Raw genomic sequence first — 12,628 nt, forward strand, 5'->3', positions numbered from 1 at the left:
CGTCGCATTTCGAGGCGCAACTACTTTTGATTGAGGCGGGAAATTTGACTCGTTCAGAAACGACAGTGAGACTTGACAGAACGCTTTCAGTTTTGCTTTCAAAATTTCCCCAAAAAATCGTGAAAATTGATGAAAAGGGTCTAATCAGATAATAAAAGCCGCTAAGTCTCTTCAAATTATCATTACAGATGAAAGGGGTTGTCTAAAAGGCATTTAAAGAAGGAAATTACATGTTTAAAACAGGTTTTTTGGTATAAAAATTTCTTCCTTAAAGCTCAGTTCAAACGTAGGCGGAACTTGCGGAGAGCATCTAACCAATAAAAATCAATTTTTAATTCAAATGATGACAAAAAAGTCAACTTTTTCCAGAGAGATATTGTGGAACAGCATTATCAAATGATAAACTAAGATATCATTCTGCCTGCTTAGTTCTGTTTTTATTTCACAGCTCTTCTAGACGTGTTTTAATTGGCTTACAATAATCACCAGGTACTGATGTCCCAGACGCCATCTTCACTCAAATTATGTTGTTTGAATGCCTTTGACTTTTTTCAAACGGGTCTTTTCGGCTGGGTTTTGATGCACACTTGGGCTGCTATCAGCCAATAAATGCTTTACAGTGTGATTTTGAGTGTCCCATAGCCCAGAAAGCATAATTTGATGACATTAATGTTTGCTTTTACATTTGTAAAAATAAAGTCATTTGCCCTTTGGCCAAGTAATCATTCCGTTTCGTTACATCAATGATCAACTTAAATGCGAAATACAACCAAAATTTTTGCCCTAAAGAAAGTAAAGCAAAGCTACATCTTCAGAAGCAAACTTGCTTCTAAATGACTAATTAGAGGAGATTTGGAGGAGGAAAAGATGATTCTCAATGAGTACTGCAGATATTGACTGCATTGACACATTAGCCATGTAGTGGAATGGTAAATCCAGTATGCTTCATTGATTTCTGTGGGTAGATATGAGTCCCACATAAGAACTTGTTAAGAGAACAGGTAAATCACCAAATTTTGGTGCCAAAACAGATTTCAAAACCCAAAAGGCTAGTATGCCCAGGTGGGTGGATGGCAGCTAATCCTATGGTGCACGTCGGATAGGCATGATGGAAGTGGTACCCTGGATGTACCCATAGGGATCACACTCCTGGGATCAGGGTCATAAATCTTTTCTTCCCTTAAGAGACCTTTTCTGCCGATGACCCTCAAGAGAATAGAAGACAAGAGGGAAAAAGGAAGGAGGTGCAGCCGCGATTATAAGCTCACCAACTCCTTGGGTACGGATGCGAATGGAAGGGAAGGAATATCTCGATGCTGCCCTAATGGCAATACAATATTCTAGGAGCTTCATTTGGGTGAGGGAAGAATTTCAGTGGGGGATGCCGGACTAGAGGGAGGCCGAACTCAACCCCTCATGCCAGTGAAAAAGAACATCCCTTACCATTATTTCCACGAGGTTCACTTTAGACTTCAACCCCAAAATTTGGGGAGGGGGATTTTACCCTTTTCCCCCACCTTACACAATTTATGGCTGGATCCACCACTAGTTTGAGTAAGAGCTGCAATTAACTTCTCTTCTGTTGCCTGTTTATTTCAGGTACATTTTGGTTGGGTGGGGTTCACTAATAGTAGTGTGCCATTGCCGCCTCAAGATTGATTGCATCTTCGTATACCTGTCAGCAATTTTAGCAAACTAACAAAAAGAAAAAGACATTTACTCTGTTTCAAACGAAGTTAATTGTTAATATTAAGAAATATTATATCCAATGAATTGTGATGAAATCAGTCATTTTACATCAGTAGTCACAACTTCGTAAAATTCTGTGCCATAAACAATTTGATCTTTTATCAATCCATCGCTAATTCGAGTTCTTAATGGATATTTGTAATTGCCACTCCCATTAAACATTACGCTTGGATATTATAAGCATATGTTCACTCCTGATGGAATATGAAGAATAATACTTCCAAGTCCACCATTACAAGTCTGCCTTCAAAGACAGATAGTATCATAGATTGGGTACAGACAAGATAAAACACTCAGATGTATGGGCACACAAATCATGTGTCTCACTCAACCACAACGGCTGTTTAATGTCCACCTGAATTCAACCCTTACCTAGCAGCTGAGAGCGCTCTGTCACGTCTCTGAACCATCTTTTCGGCCTCTAATTTGCCTCGGCACTCAGCGCTGATAATTCGGGGCTCAAAAATTAGTTCTAGGTGGCCGATGGTATGTTGCTGGATGATTCAAAAGCCCCTTCCTGGCACTCACTCAATTTTTGCTTTTGAGGGAGGAGGAGGAGAATGCGCTGGATAAAGGTCCTGAGCTCTGACCGCTCCCCCCCCCTGAACTTAGCTCACTTAATATCCAATCTGTATGCACAATCCACTCATTCGAAAATGCTTTCAGGATGGACAAGCTCTTACCTAATGGGAACAAAACAAACATGAACGTATGAAAATTCATTTTATTTTGCATACAATTGCATATTGTTTTACATTGATCAACAAGAAAACATCAAAATTTCACCCACAGCAAATCTGTACAAATTAATGATATTACTCATTGTCTTGTTATGTACAACAACATTTTTAACTCAATTAAAATTTATATTTCCAATATGTACACTATCTACAACAAAAATTACTCAATCATGAAAATAGGAATAAAGTACGCAGTGTGCAAACTGAAGTCATTTCAGCGTATGTCCATAATGCTTACGATAATGCCAGAGCATCATGCTAACAAATACTTAGAAAATACAATCCCTTACTTAATTAAATTACTTCAGTAGCTCATTCTGACAACAGAACAAATTTTCAGCAATTACCAATGATACAAGTAAATTAGCTAAAAATATGAGCAAAATTTTGAACCTTAAATACTTTAGATTAATGTGCAAAAGTCAAAATTTGCAAACAGAACTAGAATCATCAAAAAGATGAGTGATTAGAATCTATTAATATAATGTTGGAGGAAAACCACTGTGCTTGACCATAGTGAACTCACTTGAAACTAAGCTTGGTAACTAAATTATTTTCCAACTATGTTTATGATGATTCATCTCCATTGATGAATTCAAAATTTTCCACTTTTTATGTTTCCACACACTTGGCCACTTCCCAGCAAAATCATATCAATGAAGACTACATATCTAACATTTTGGTCCTCATAAAGGAATTCACAGAAGCCTGGGTTTTGCATTCCATAGGCAATTTTGTAAAATATTCCACGGAATTCTTTTGATGAGAGTAGATTTCATACATTCAATTTTCACCAAAACCAGATGTCCCAAAAATTCTTCTAAAACTAAATTTCATTCATATAGGAAAACAAATACAGCATTTAAGTTTCGCTGAGGAGTGAAGTAATTTTGAGTAATCACATCACACAACTTTTGTAAGATCACACCTTCTACATTCGCCAAGACCTTGAGGTTATTATCCTTGTAATACAAACTGAAGCCATGATACCAAACGAGGATTAAAATCCGGACATAAGTGTATTGTTCATAGAAATAATCATAAAGGAAGTCATAGCCTTACATTTGAAATTGCTCAGGGATATCAGCTGCGACAAATTTTAAACCATGAAAACCTCATTGCCTCCATTTCCTGCAGTTTAAGACCAATTTAGCTGTATTCATGGGAAGGATCCACATCTGGCTGTAGATCCTGAATACTATAAATGAAAACTTAAGTCCAAACAGCTGAATACACCAGCTCATACGAAATAAAGAAAATATTAATGTTAACTAATTAAATTTTCTTAAATGCTTTTAATCATAAATTGTTATCAAGCATTAAATATAACTTCTCAATAGATTAGTGTATCTTGCTTCTCGACCAAAACATGAGAATTGCAACCCAGAAATATAAATAAAGATGAATTGACAACTTGATTGTCCCTAACCAGAAATACTGTCTTTGACCTGGTAATTACGTCTCAAGCCTTAATCACTAAAATAGGTGAGTTACCATGAATGCACCAAACAAAATGATAGTACAGGATCCATGCATCAGTTATTTCAGCAATGGATACGAAAAAATCACCTCATAAACAGATTATGTATAATAATTTATGTATCTTGTGTCATCCTGATAACACTAAAACTCCTTAATGAATGACGTAATCACTGAGTAATAATTATATGAGGCCAATAAATAATCTAGGATCTTTTACATGGGACACAGGGGACACACATAAAAGAAAATAGCAAACCGAGTCAACTCAAGTCATTTATTTCATCTCAAAGAGCCAATGGTTAAAAATGAACATCAGACTTTTTGGGCCTTTATATAATAACCTTCACTGCCTCCTTAATACCAATGCTTACCTCATATTAATATTCGCAAGCACCACAGTTCCACGCAAAATGAATGCCATGCCGATTTCAGTATTATCAAAGGAATGGTAGGAAATAAGCCGTGTATTGGAGGAGCAAATGGGAACAAACAATGAGGGGGAGTGCGGAAGAGGTGATGGGTGCACAAAGAATCTCATTTCATGCTCACAGCGAAGGCATACCATTTAGTGGTCTGGGGCTTCAGATATAGCAAGAAGAATATTTTTCTTAATTTTTTTTTTAATTTACTGCTAGAAATGTTGAATATGAGATGTTCCCAGCCAGGAAGACTGGCTTAAAACCACGGATCCTCAAACAATGCACGCGGCATAATTTTTTTAGTGGTTGAAACCTGTAAAGTTCCTCACATCGCAATAACATACATATGACGTTTGACTGCTCATCAAACATTCCTCTCAAAATTCTTATCTTATAATAATAACTCACACAAACAAATGTTCCCACAATACCATTCAAAAATTGACTCAGCACTGCTAAGCCACGTAAAATCCATACTCTTCATGTGAACAAAAATCAACAAGAACATCATCTCCCTCCGAAGTGCGAAGTCACCCCTCGGTACATAATAATAATAACTCTCTCACTGCCGTTTCTTGCTGGCCTTCATCGCTCGTGCACCGCTCCCTCCCCCTCCACTGCCACCCCCTCTCGGCTTATCGCCACCCGCAAAGAAAGACGTCAGCACTTCTGACATCTCGGGCATATCATACTTAGTCAGATTGTTGATTTGCTCCATTTCCTGGAAATGCACATAGAACCCAATCAGTTTAGGGAAATAACAGACGGGATGCAGTGAAATACAGTCGACTCTCAGTGTTGATAGGGCTCGGATAATCAACATAAAAGCATTAATCAAAGTATAGAAATCGACATAGAAATTCCTTCAACACATTTTACATTAATTAAACAAACATCAATTAAATTTTAAGTTTAATCCATTTCTCGTAATTGGATAAATATTAATAATTAGTATTATTATTACTTTTCCTCTTCTATTCTTGACCTTGTTTAATAACTTTTTAGGATATTTCTTGGAGTTTGGGTTATATTGACCTACTGACTATTTGACCTATTTGACTACCTATATTGAACTCCAAGAAATATCACAAAAAAAAAATATTAATTATAGAATAGTATAAGGATAAATAAAATATCCCAAAGAAAACTGTAAAACTCACCATTTTAATCATTTATCTTAAATGTTTTTCTGGGGGAGGGCCCTCGCACCTACCGCTAAAGCCAAGGGCGGTTTTAAACCGCTTACCCTGGCTACCCAGGGTAAGCGGTTTAGAACCCCCCTTGGCTTTAATTCTTAGCTGTACCCCTGCTCTTTTTCCCCTGTCGGAATATCCAATACTCTTTCCCAACAATGCTATTTCATTGCCTAAATAACAATGTGATCCAATGATCGAAATATTGCCACAACATCAGAAAGCCCAAATTTTTCCCTTATTATATGTTGATTTATTCTTGTTTTCATCCCAAATCGTTTACAATCCAACATAGTTCTCTCTGGTGAATTTCTGTGCAGTCATTCCTTGCGAACAACATTCTAGTTACTCAGTAAAGGAAAGCACAATTACCTTATGGTTTTCTCCCCATATTCACCAAAATAAAAAAGCAGATCACTCAAGACAATTGTAACTTTTAAAACTATCTACATGAATGACGCAACAATTCTAAATCATATATTTTTAATCAGGAGTCGCTCCGAGTTAAATGAGTAATTTTCCTGGATTACAAGAGAACAAGTTATAAGAAGCATATTGGTGAATTGGCATAGCTTATTTAATGTAATTATAAGTTGGTTTCTTGTTTTCATGAATGTTAAATTATTGCTGTTGCATAATTAAATATCTGGTAATAATTTCGAATAGGTGAACCAACTAATGGAAAGGACCAAATAAATTTAAAAAATAAAGGAATTTAAAGCAATGGGCTGTTATTAAACAAATAGGACTCATTGAGCAAAGAAAATGTGTGGTGCAAGTAAATATCAAATTTTACAACAGCAATGGTGAATATCAGAAGTATATGCAGCTGAATTTTAATATCAAACAGGCTAGTGTGTGAGGCTGAGTTTTCATTAGTTTCTCTTAAGAGCAGTTAAATGCTTCCTTCATATTGTGATTCAACCATCAACTTAACCAAAAAAGTGATGAATGGGGAACTTGCATGAATTTTTTTTATTTCATTGGCGGACAGAAAATTATTTTCTAAATACAACAAAGAAAACCACATGTAAATCTGAGTTTTCCTTCGCGAGATATTTAATGATAAATATAACGAATTTTAAAGCGCGGGAAAAACTCCCTCACCCCCCAAGCCACTGCCGACGAAGCCTCGATGACGTCAAAGGTGCCTAAACACCACGCGAAGCTATTGTTGTGATTGTTTGTAATAGTTGCCAGCAGTTGTGAGAGCTTCCTTTGTTAGACGTGTTGATTATTTTATATTTAAAGATAAATATCTGACGATAGAGGCTTGGAAGCCCTCGTATTTTGCATTATTTATAATATTAATATCTGAGTAAGGGCATAAAATATAAAACTGGAGCAGTTAAACCAAAAATTTGATAATACCTAAATAACATCGTTGTAGGAGTCTGAGCCACGGCCATTGGAAGGGGGATACGTTAATTGTAAGTTGATGTTATCGACGGCATATCATTCATTTAAGTATGTAATTAGAACGATTTTGATGTTTACTTGTGTCCGCTTAGCTTTTATATGAAATAACTTCATCCGTTTATTCGTAGGTACCGGAGAATTCGTCGTTTATGACTGTCTGTGCTTGTATTATGGGGTGAATTCCAGTCAATGCAACTTTTGCTCGCTGATTGGGGACATCTAGGAACATTTTTGTGCCAAAATAGTGTTATTTTCAACGTGACATCTCCCGTTAAGCTACTGCAAATAATCACAGTGCCAGTGGTTGTAATGCACAAAGTTTGACAAGGTTGAAAAATATCGGCCAAGAGTTATCAGTGTTCCATCGTGATTGAATTGTAAAAAGTGCTATTACGCTATCGATAAATGTCTAACAGTAGTGTAAAAATTGTCAGTGGCGTGTCAATCTCCGTTGTTCACCGTAGATATGACATTTCACGATCACGCTCATATCACGCCATTGAAATAAAAACTGTGTGTGAAGTTTGTTATTCCATTATTTCAACGAATAGTAGTGAGAAGTGTCACCTGTGTCACTTGTGTGGGCTAATTTAAGGGTTTAAATCAGTGAATAAATAGTTGTATTCATCATAACGAGTTCTGCTATTGTAAGTTGTACGTGATGAATGTAAGAATGTGATAGTGACACCCAGTTTTTGATAAGAGTATTTGCCTATTTCCCACTATATTTTTATTATATGCTATATTTTAGTATATTGTTTATGGATTTACCTATATTATTGAAATAGGTATTAGCTTGTGTGTGTGTTGGCAGCGGAACCGATTCGCGATCTCACATGTGGATTGTGTGCAGACTGTATTTCTGTGAATTCGTACCGTAGGACGGATAGGACTACCTTCTCCGTTAATCCGGCGTTGCCAAATTCAACAGCACAGCTTACTCTAATGTCAACAGCACAGCTTACGATCGTTATCCTCCAGTATTACAAGTTTCTTTTACAACTCTATTTGCCGCCGACGTATAGCAATAATTTGTCATAACAAATTCCATGAGTGTCGTGGCATCAATTTTTGGTGTCCTAAAAAAAGGCTGGTGTCCTAACACCCCATGCCACACGCCTTTTAGGCGGCTTGCGGGGTATTATGTGGACGTAGATGAATTTCAGGTGTACTATTCGAACGAGTGGCAACGTTATCATCCATTTTTCTGATAACCAAAACACACGAAGCGAAACGCTTGTACTTCATCCCGATGCCGCATTATTAATATCCCAAGTAATAATCTAGGCACAATAGCAATAGGAAAACTTGCCCAAGAATAACAGAACAAAATAAAGTGACGATGAGCGGCTAAATACTCCCTCAAAACAAATTTTACACCATGCGCTCAGCGTATTTCCCTACTCCCTACGGTTGTTTAGGCACCTATGACGTCACGCCTGGCCTCGGCAACGCTCGGGTGTCTTCGCGCAGTGGTCGGCTCAGAGAAATTTTTCTCGATTTTAAATGCAATTTTTTTATTTCTTTTGATGTTGAATGGAGAAACTGAAGGTATTTTTGCGAGCTAATGTATCCATTTGACTTATTCAAAATAGTTTTTAGAGCAATCTACGACCCATGCAAGTTCCTCATTCAGAAATATTGATAGGACACGCACATTTACATATATATTTAAATGTAGTTTATTAAGATATATTAATATTTAAAAGAGTTCCATTATTGCTGTATTTTGAATACATATTCTTAGAAATTTTAGCATTCACTCATAGCACTAATTCTCTGGAAAGAGGCCACACTTTTATAGCACATCGAATGACTCTCAACCAACCTTTCGTGTTTCAGGATCATTCATCATCTTTGGCAGCACCATTATGAGGAGCAAAGGCAGTACCATCATTAACACCTATAAAAACAAAGAAGATGCTTTCATACTCAACATAAATGAATCACGATCAAATGGTGCCCTAAAGGAGGCCAACGAGTGAGATGGACGGTGACAAAGTGAGAGACTCTGTCATCGCATTCAAAATAATGAGCAAGGGATAGATGGAGGGTGAAAAGAAAATCAACTATGTATCATCAAACTACATCAATTCCCTCCAACCTGTCATGAATTGTTCAAATGAATGTACATATCAATAATGTGAACAGGATGACTAAAGCAAAAAAGATTGGCAGAAACACAATTCTTGGAAGAACATTTGAGCCAAGGGCATTGAAGCTAACTAAGGGAGAATCGCATCACTATAGTACGTATGTAGTGGTACTGGGGTAACCGAGATACAAAAGACCCAGGGACGGTCAACTACGCAGCCAAATCAAAATAATAAAACTGGTGGAATCCCAGTATCTCTCATATTGTTGAAGAAATTATACCATAATAGTGCACTTGCATGGATATTACAGAGCTTAAGGAGCATTCAAGTATAATGTAAACACATTTTTAGCTATATTTGACCCATCTCTCTCCATGTAAGCAAAAATGAGTGTTTGCCACACCCAAAAATTAATCAAACTCATTACCCTATCACATAAGTGCTTAAAATAGTACTTGAAATTATTTATCAATGGTAGCAGTGGCATAACTATGGGGGGAAGGGGGGGGGGGGGGGAATAAGGGGATAGATCCCTCCCTGAGGCCTCACAGAAATTTAAAAATGATTTTAAAATATAACCTAGTTTTGCCATGCAATAACTGCATCTGCTTAGAGTTAATGCTACTTAGAGTGCCTTAATTACGTAAAATGTATTTCCAGGCATGTCAATTTTCAAAAATTTTAAAGGACCCCGTTGCCTGGGGGTGGGGGGTCGCCACCCCCGGACATCCCATCCCTCCCCCCCAAAGTCTATCCCTCGTGACGCTACTGAATGGTAGAGTAGCATTGGCCATACACATTTATCAAGGCCTGTTTACACGATACATTAACACGTACGAGTTAATGTACGTTTGCGTGAATGATTTTTGTGGACCGGAACATGTACGAATGCATGAACCAAATTAGAACAGGTTCTATTTTCTGTGCATGCATTCGCACAAGTTGGTTGGTTACATTGTGCATTTTGGCGTTCATTCTCGCATTCATACATTTAGACATTAACCCGTACGTGTTAATGTACCGTGTAAACAAGCCATCAAAGGCTACTATGCTCGCTAGTTCATCATTTGTAGAATCTTGCAAGCCAACATTAATCAGTTACATCCATTGTATAATCTGCTTCATAAATTTTGCCCTTTCAAACAGGCAATTCAAAAGACTCACTCAAATTAACTTCAGTGGCATTTAAATGACTGACGAATTCACAAGGCATTATCTAAATGACTCATCCATAAAAAGTCACTAGGCACACCTTTAACATTGGTACATGCATACACTTGCAGAAATAGTAATGGTGAGTGCATTGCATGGCAGGAAAAGATAAAATATGAATTCGCAGAAAGCGAGAATGCTTCCTCCAAGTAAAGAACAAAGTATCCATTCATAATTTGCCTAGGTTGTAAACTAAAGCAAAAGAATTCAAGGCATACAGTTTTTTTTAAATAGGATTCTGTCTACAGTTTTAAGATTTGACTGAATAAGACTCTCCTTAATGAATGGGAATATGGCTTACTACAGTGGAAAGTACAGTTAACACAGCCAATTAAGAGGAAGGAGTTACTCCAAACAGAATGTGAGTGGTGACAAAATGTATACGCAAATACTGAAAATCCTGCTTAGACTTTCGAAAAATAAAATCTTAAGTTTAAGTACTACGCCAGAAAAATTGAGGAAAAACCTCGCCATACAGCAGCAATTAAACTTCAATTCAGCAAGAGAGAACAAGAAAAACATGTTTGCTCATTAGCAGTTTCACTTGTTGATTCAAAGATTCTTACCATTGGATTAAAGAGAAAATCGGTGACACGCCACTGTTCTCGTACTTGAAAATATCTATGCTTCATTAATGGCCGCATTTTGAGGGGATAAGGTACTTGCACCACCTAAAATAAAGATAAACATATGAAAACTGTATTTATACGCTTTGGTGATATTGACAAAACTCTAGCACCAGCATTATTGAGAAACCTTAGTGAGGAGATTAATTAACACGATTTAATACAGCTATTACAGGAGATGAAGATTGTGTACCAGAGCCTGCCTCTTCATGATACAACTATCCCAAAGACTGGTGCATCAACTTTGTGGAAGCTACTTCCACATTAACATCGATGACAAGCACTAAATTGCAAGCCAAATATAATCACTAAGACTGAAAATTTTGGATATGAACAAGCATAAATATTGATCTTAAGAGGCCCTCAACATAACCAAGACCTTGAAATGCATGGAAATTTCTCTCTTGGCCCGCAATGAGATTTGGTGCGTTTAACCTAGATACATATCAGTTAATACCTTGAATAACTTATTATTACCTGAGATGTTTGAACGTAATTGACGCGACGCGCTCTGAACTTTCCTCTTGAATTTATTTCAACACGAATTGGTTCATATGCAAAATCAGGGTTGGAAACTTCAACAACATAGGACCCAGAAGGAACTCCATTAATCACAAAACTTCCATCTTCCCTAAAAAAAAATCAGATGTATTAAAATCGGCGACGGAATCAGCCAATTAGTTCCATCAATGATAGAGCACAGAAAAATATTAATTCAGGAGACCAATAATTTCAATTAAGAAATTAATTTTATATTCAACGATAATATCAATGCCCATCTCTTCTAAACGTATGGTACGTGAAGCCGCATGAGCCAAAATGGTTTTCACATCATTAATCTAAGACAATTTATCGCTATAGTTAAAAAGGCACATCAAGGACACTTGATTGAATAAATGTTACACTCCAAATGTAAGTAGTACAATAACAAATGACTGTTTTGGGCGACTGGTAAATGTAGCAATTAACAACACAATCACTCCACAACACTAAAGTTATTGGATCAGAGGAAAGAGCAAAGGAAAATTGTAGTGCATTGAGCACTAAACAGGTTAGCGAGCACTATACACCACCAAAATACATCATCAAAAGACGCATAGAATGACATAAGAGAACATTATTTACTTTAAATATCCTAAGTAATCTCCACCATTCACTAATATTCGAGTCAATGATTGCCAGTTGTTTGATAAATATGTATCTGGAAGAGTCACTTTTCCTTCAATGATATAAAGTTCCCGAGTAGGTTCATCTTCTATTTCAGAAAACACTACTTCAACAAAATTGAAGAAGAATATAAGTAACACTTTAGTGATGAAACTGACACTTAAACGGGTTGCCTTCGCCATTATTAATCGTGTGTATTCTTCGTAAGATCATCCGTTAATCGTTTGATAATTTAATAAATAAGCAACCAACTTTAGTTCCCTACACGGTCGGCAGAACACAACATTTTGGCGTTGCTTCTTCAGTTTAAAACAAGAGAAGTACGAAATTCCAATTTTTAAGGGCGCGAAATACAAACACACCTGTGAAACCAACAACGTCATTAAATAAAATGCGTTGTGGTAGATTAAGGTATTTTACAAAGCGTTTATCATTCTCACTTACGAAACAGCACATGGATATCTTTATACAGGTTAAATTTTAGTCAAATGTACTTTGTAGAGCGCATTTTTAACATTAACCTTC

The 12,628-nt window shown here is 36.7% G+C and overlaps 1 protein-coding gene across 1 annotated transcript; it reads right to left on the bottom strand.

Annotated features, from left to right (window-relative positions):
- Nucleotides 1-4,231: 4,231 nt before the first annotated feature.
- LOC124173177 (ER membrane protein complex subunit 7 homolog) lies at nt 4,232-12,396 on the bottom strand. Its single transcript, XM_046552697.1, has 5 exons — nt 12,062-12,396; nt 11,414-11,567; nt 10,877-10,981; nt 8,831-8,905; nt 4,232-5,111 (listed from the first exon to the last, which is right to left on the bottom strand). Exons 1-5 carry the CDS (start codon nt 12,283-12,285, stop codon nt 4,953-4,955), a joined length of 717 nt encoding a protein of 238 aa, XP_046408653.1. The 5' UTR covers nt 12,286-12,396; the 3' UTR covers nt 4,232-4,952.
- Between the last annotated feature and the right edge of the window lie 232 nt (nt 12,397-12,628).

The sequence above is a fragment of the Ischnura elegans genome, chromosome 1 (assembly GCF_921293095.1).
Source record: "Ischnura elegans chromosome 1, ioIscEleg1.1, whole genome shotgun sequence".
In the NCBI taxonomy this organism is placed as follows: Eukaryota; Metazoa; Arthropoda; class Insecta; order Odonata; family Coenagrionidae; genus Ischnura; species Ischnura elegans.

What these genes read in the sequence shown, in the direction of transcription:
- LOC124173177 (XM_046552697.1), bottom strand. Translation starts at nt 12,285, where the DNA reads ATGGCGAAGGCAACCCGTTTAAGTGTCAGTTTCATCACTAAAGTGTTA. An exon ending in ATTACGTTCAAACATCTCAG is followed by an intron (nt 10,982 to 11,413) that starts GTAATAATAAGT and finishes TCTTTATTTTAG; the next exon opens with GTGGTGCAAGTACCTTATCC. An exon ending in ATGATCCTGAAACACGAAAG is followed by an intron (nt 5,112 to 8,830) that starts GTTGGTTGAGAG and finishes GTGCATTTCCAG; the next exon opens with GAAATGGAGCAAATCAACAA.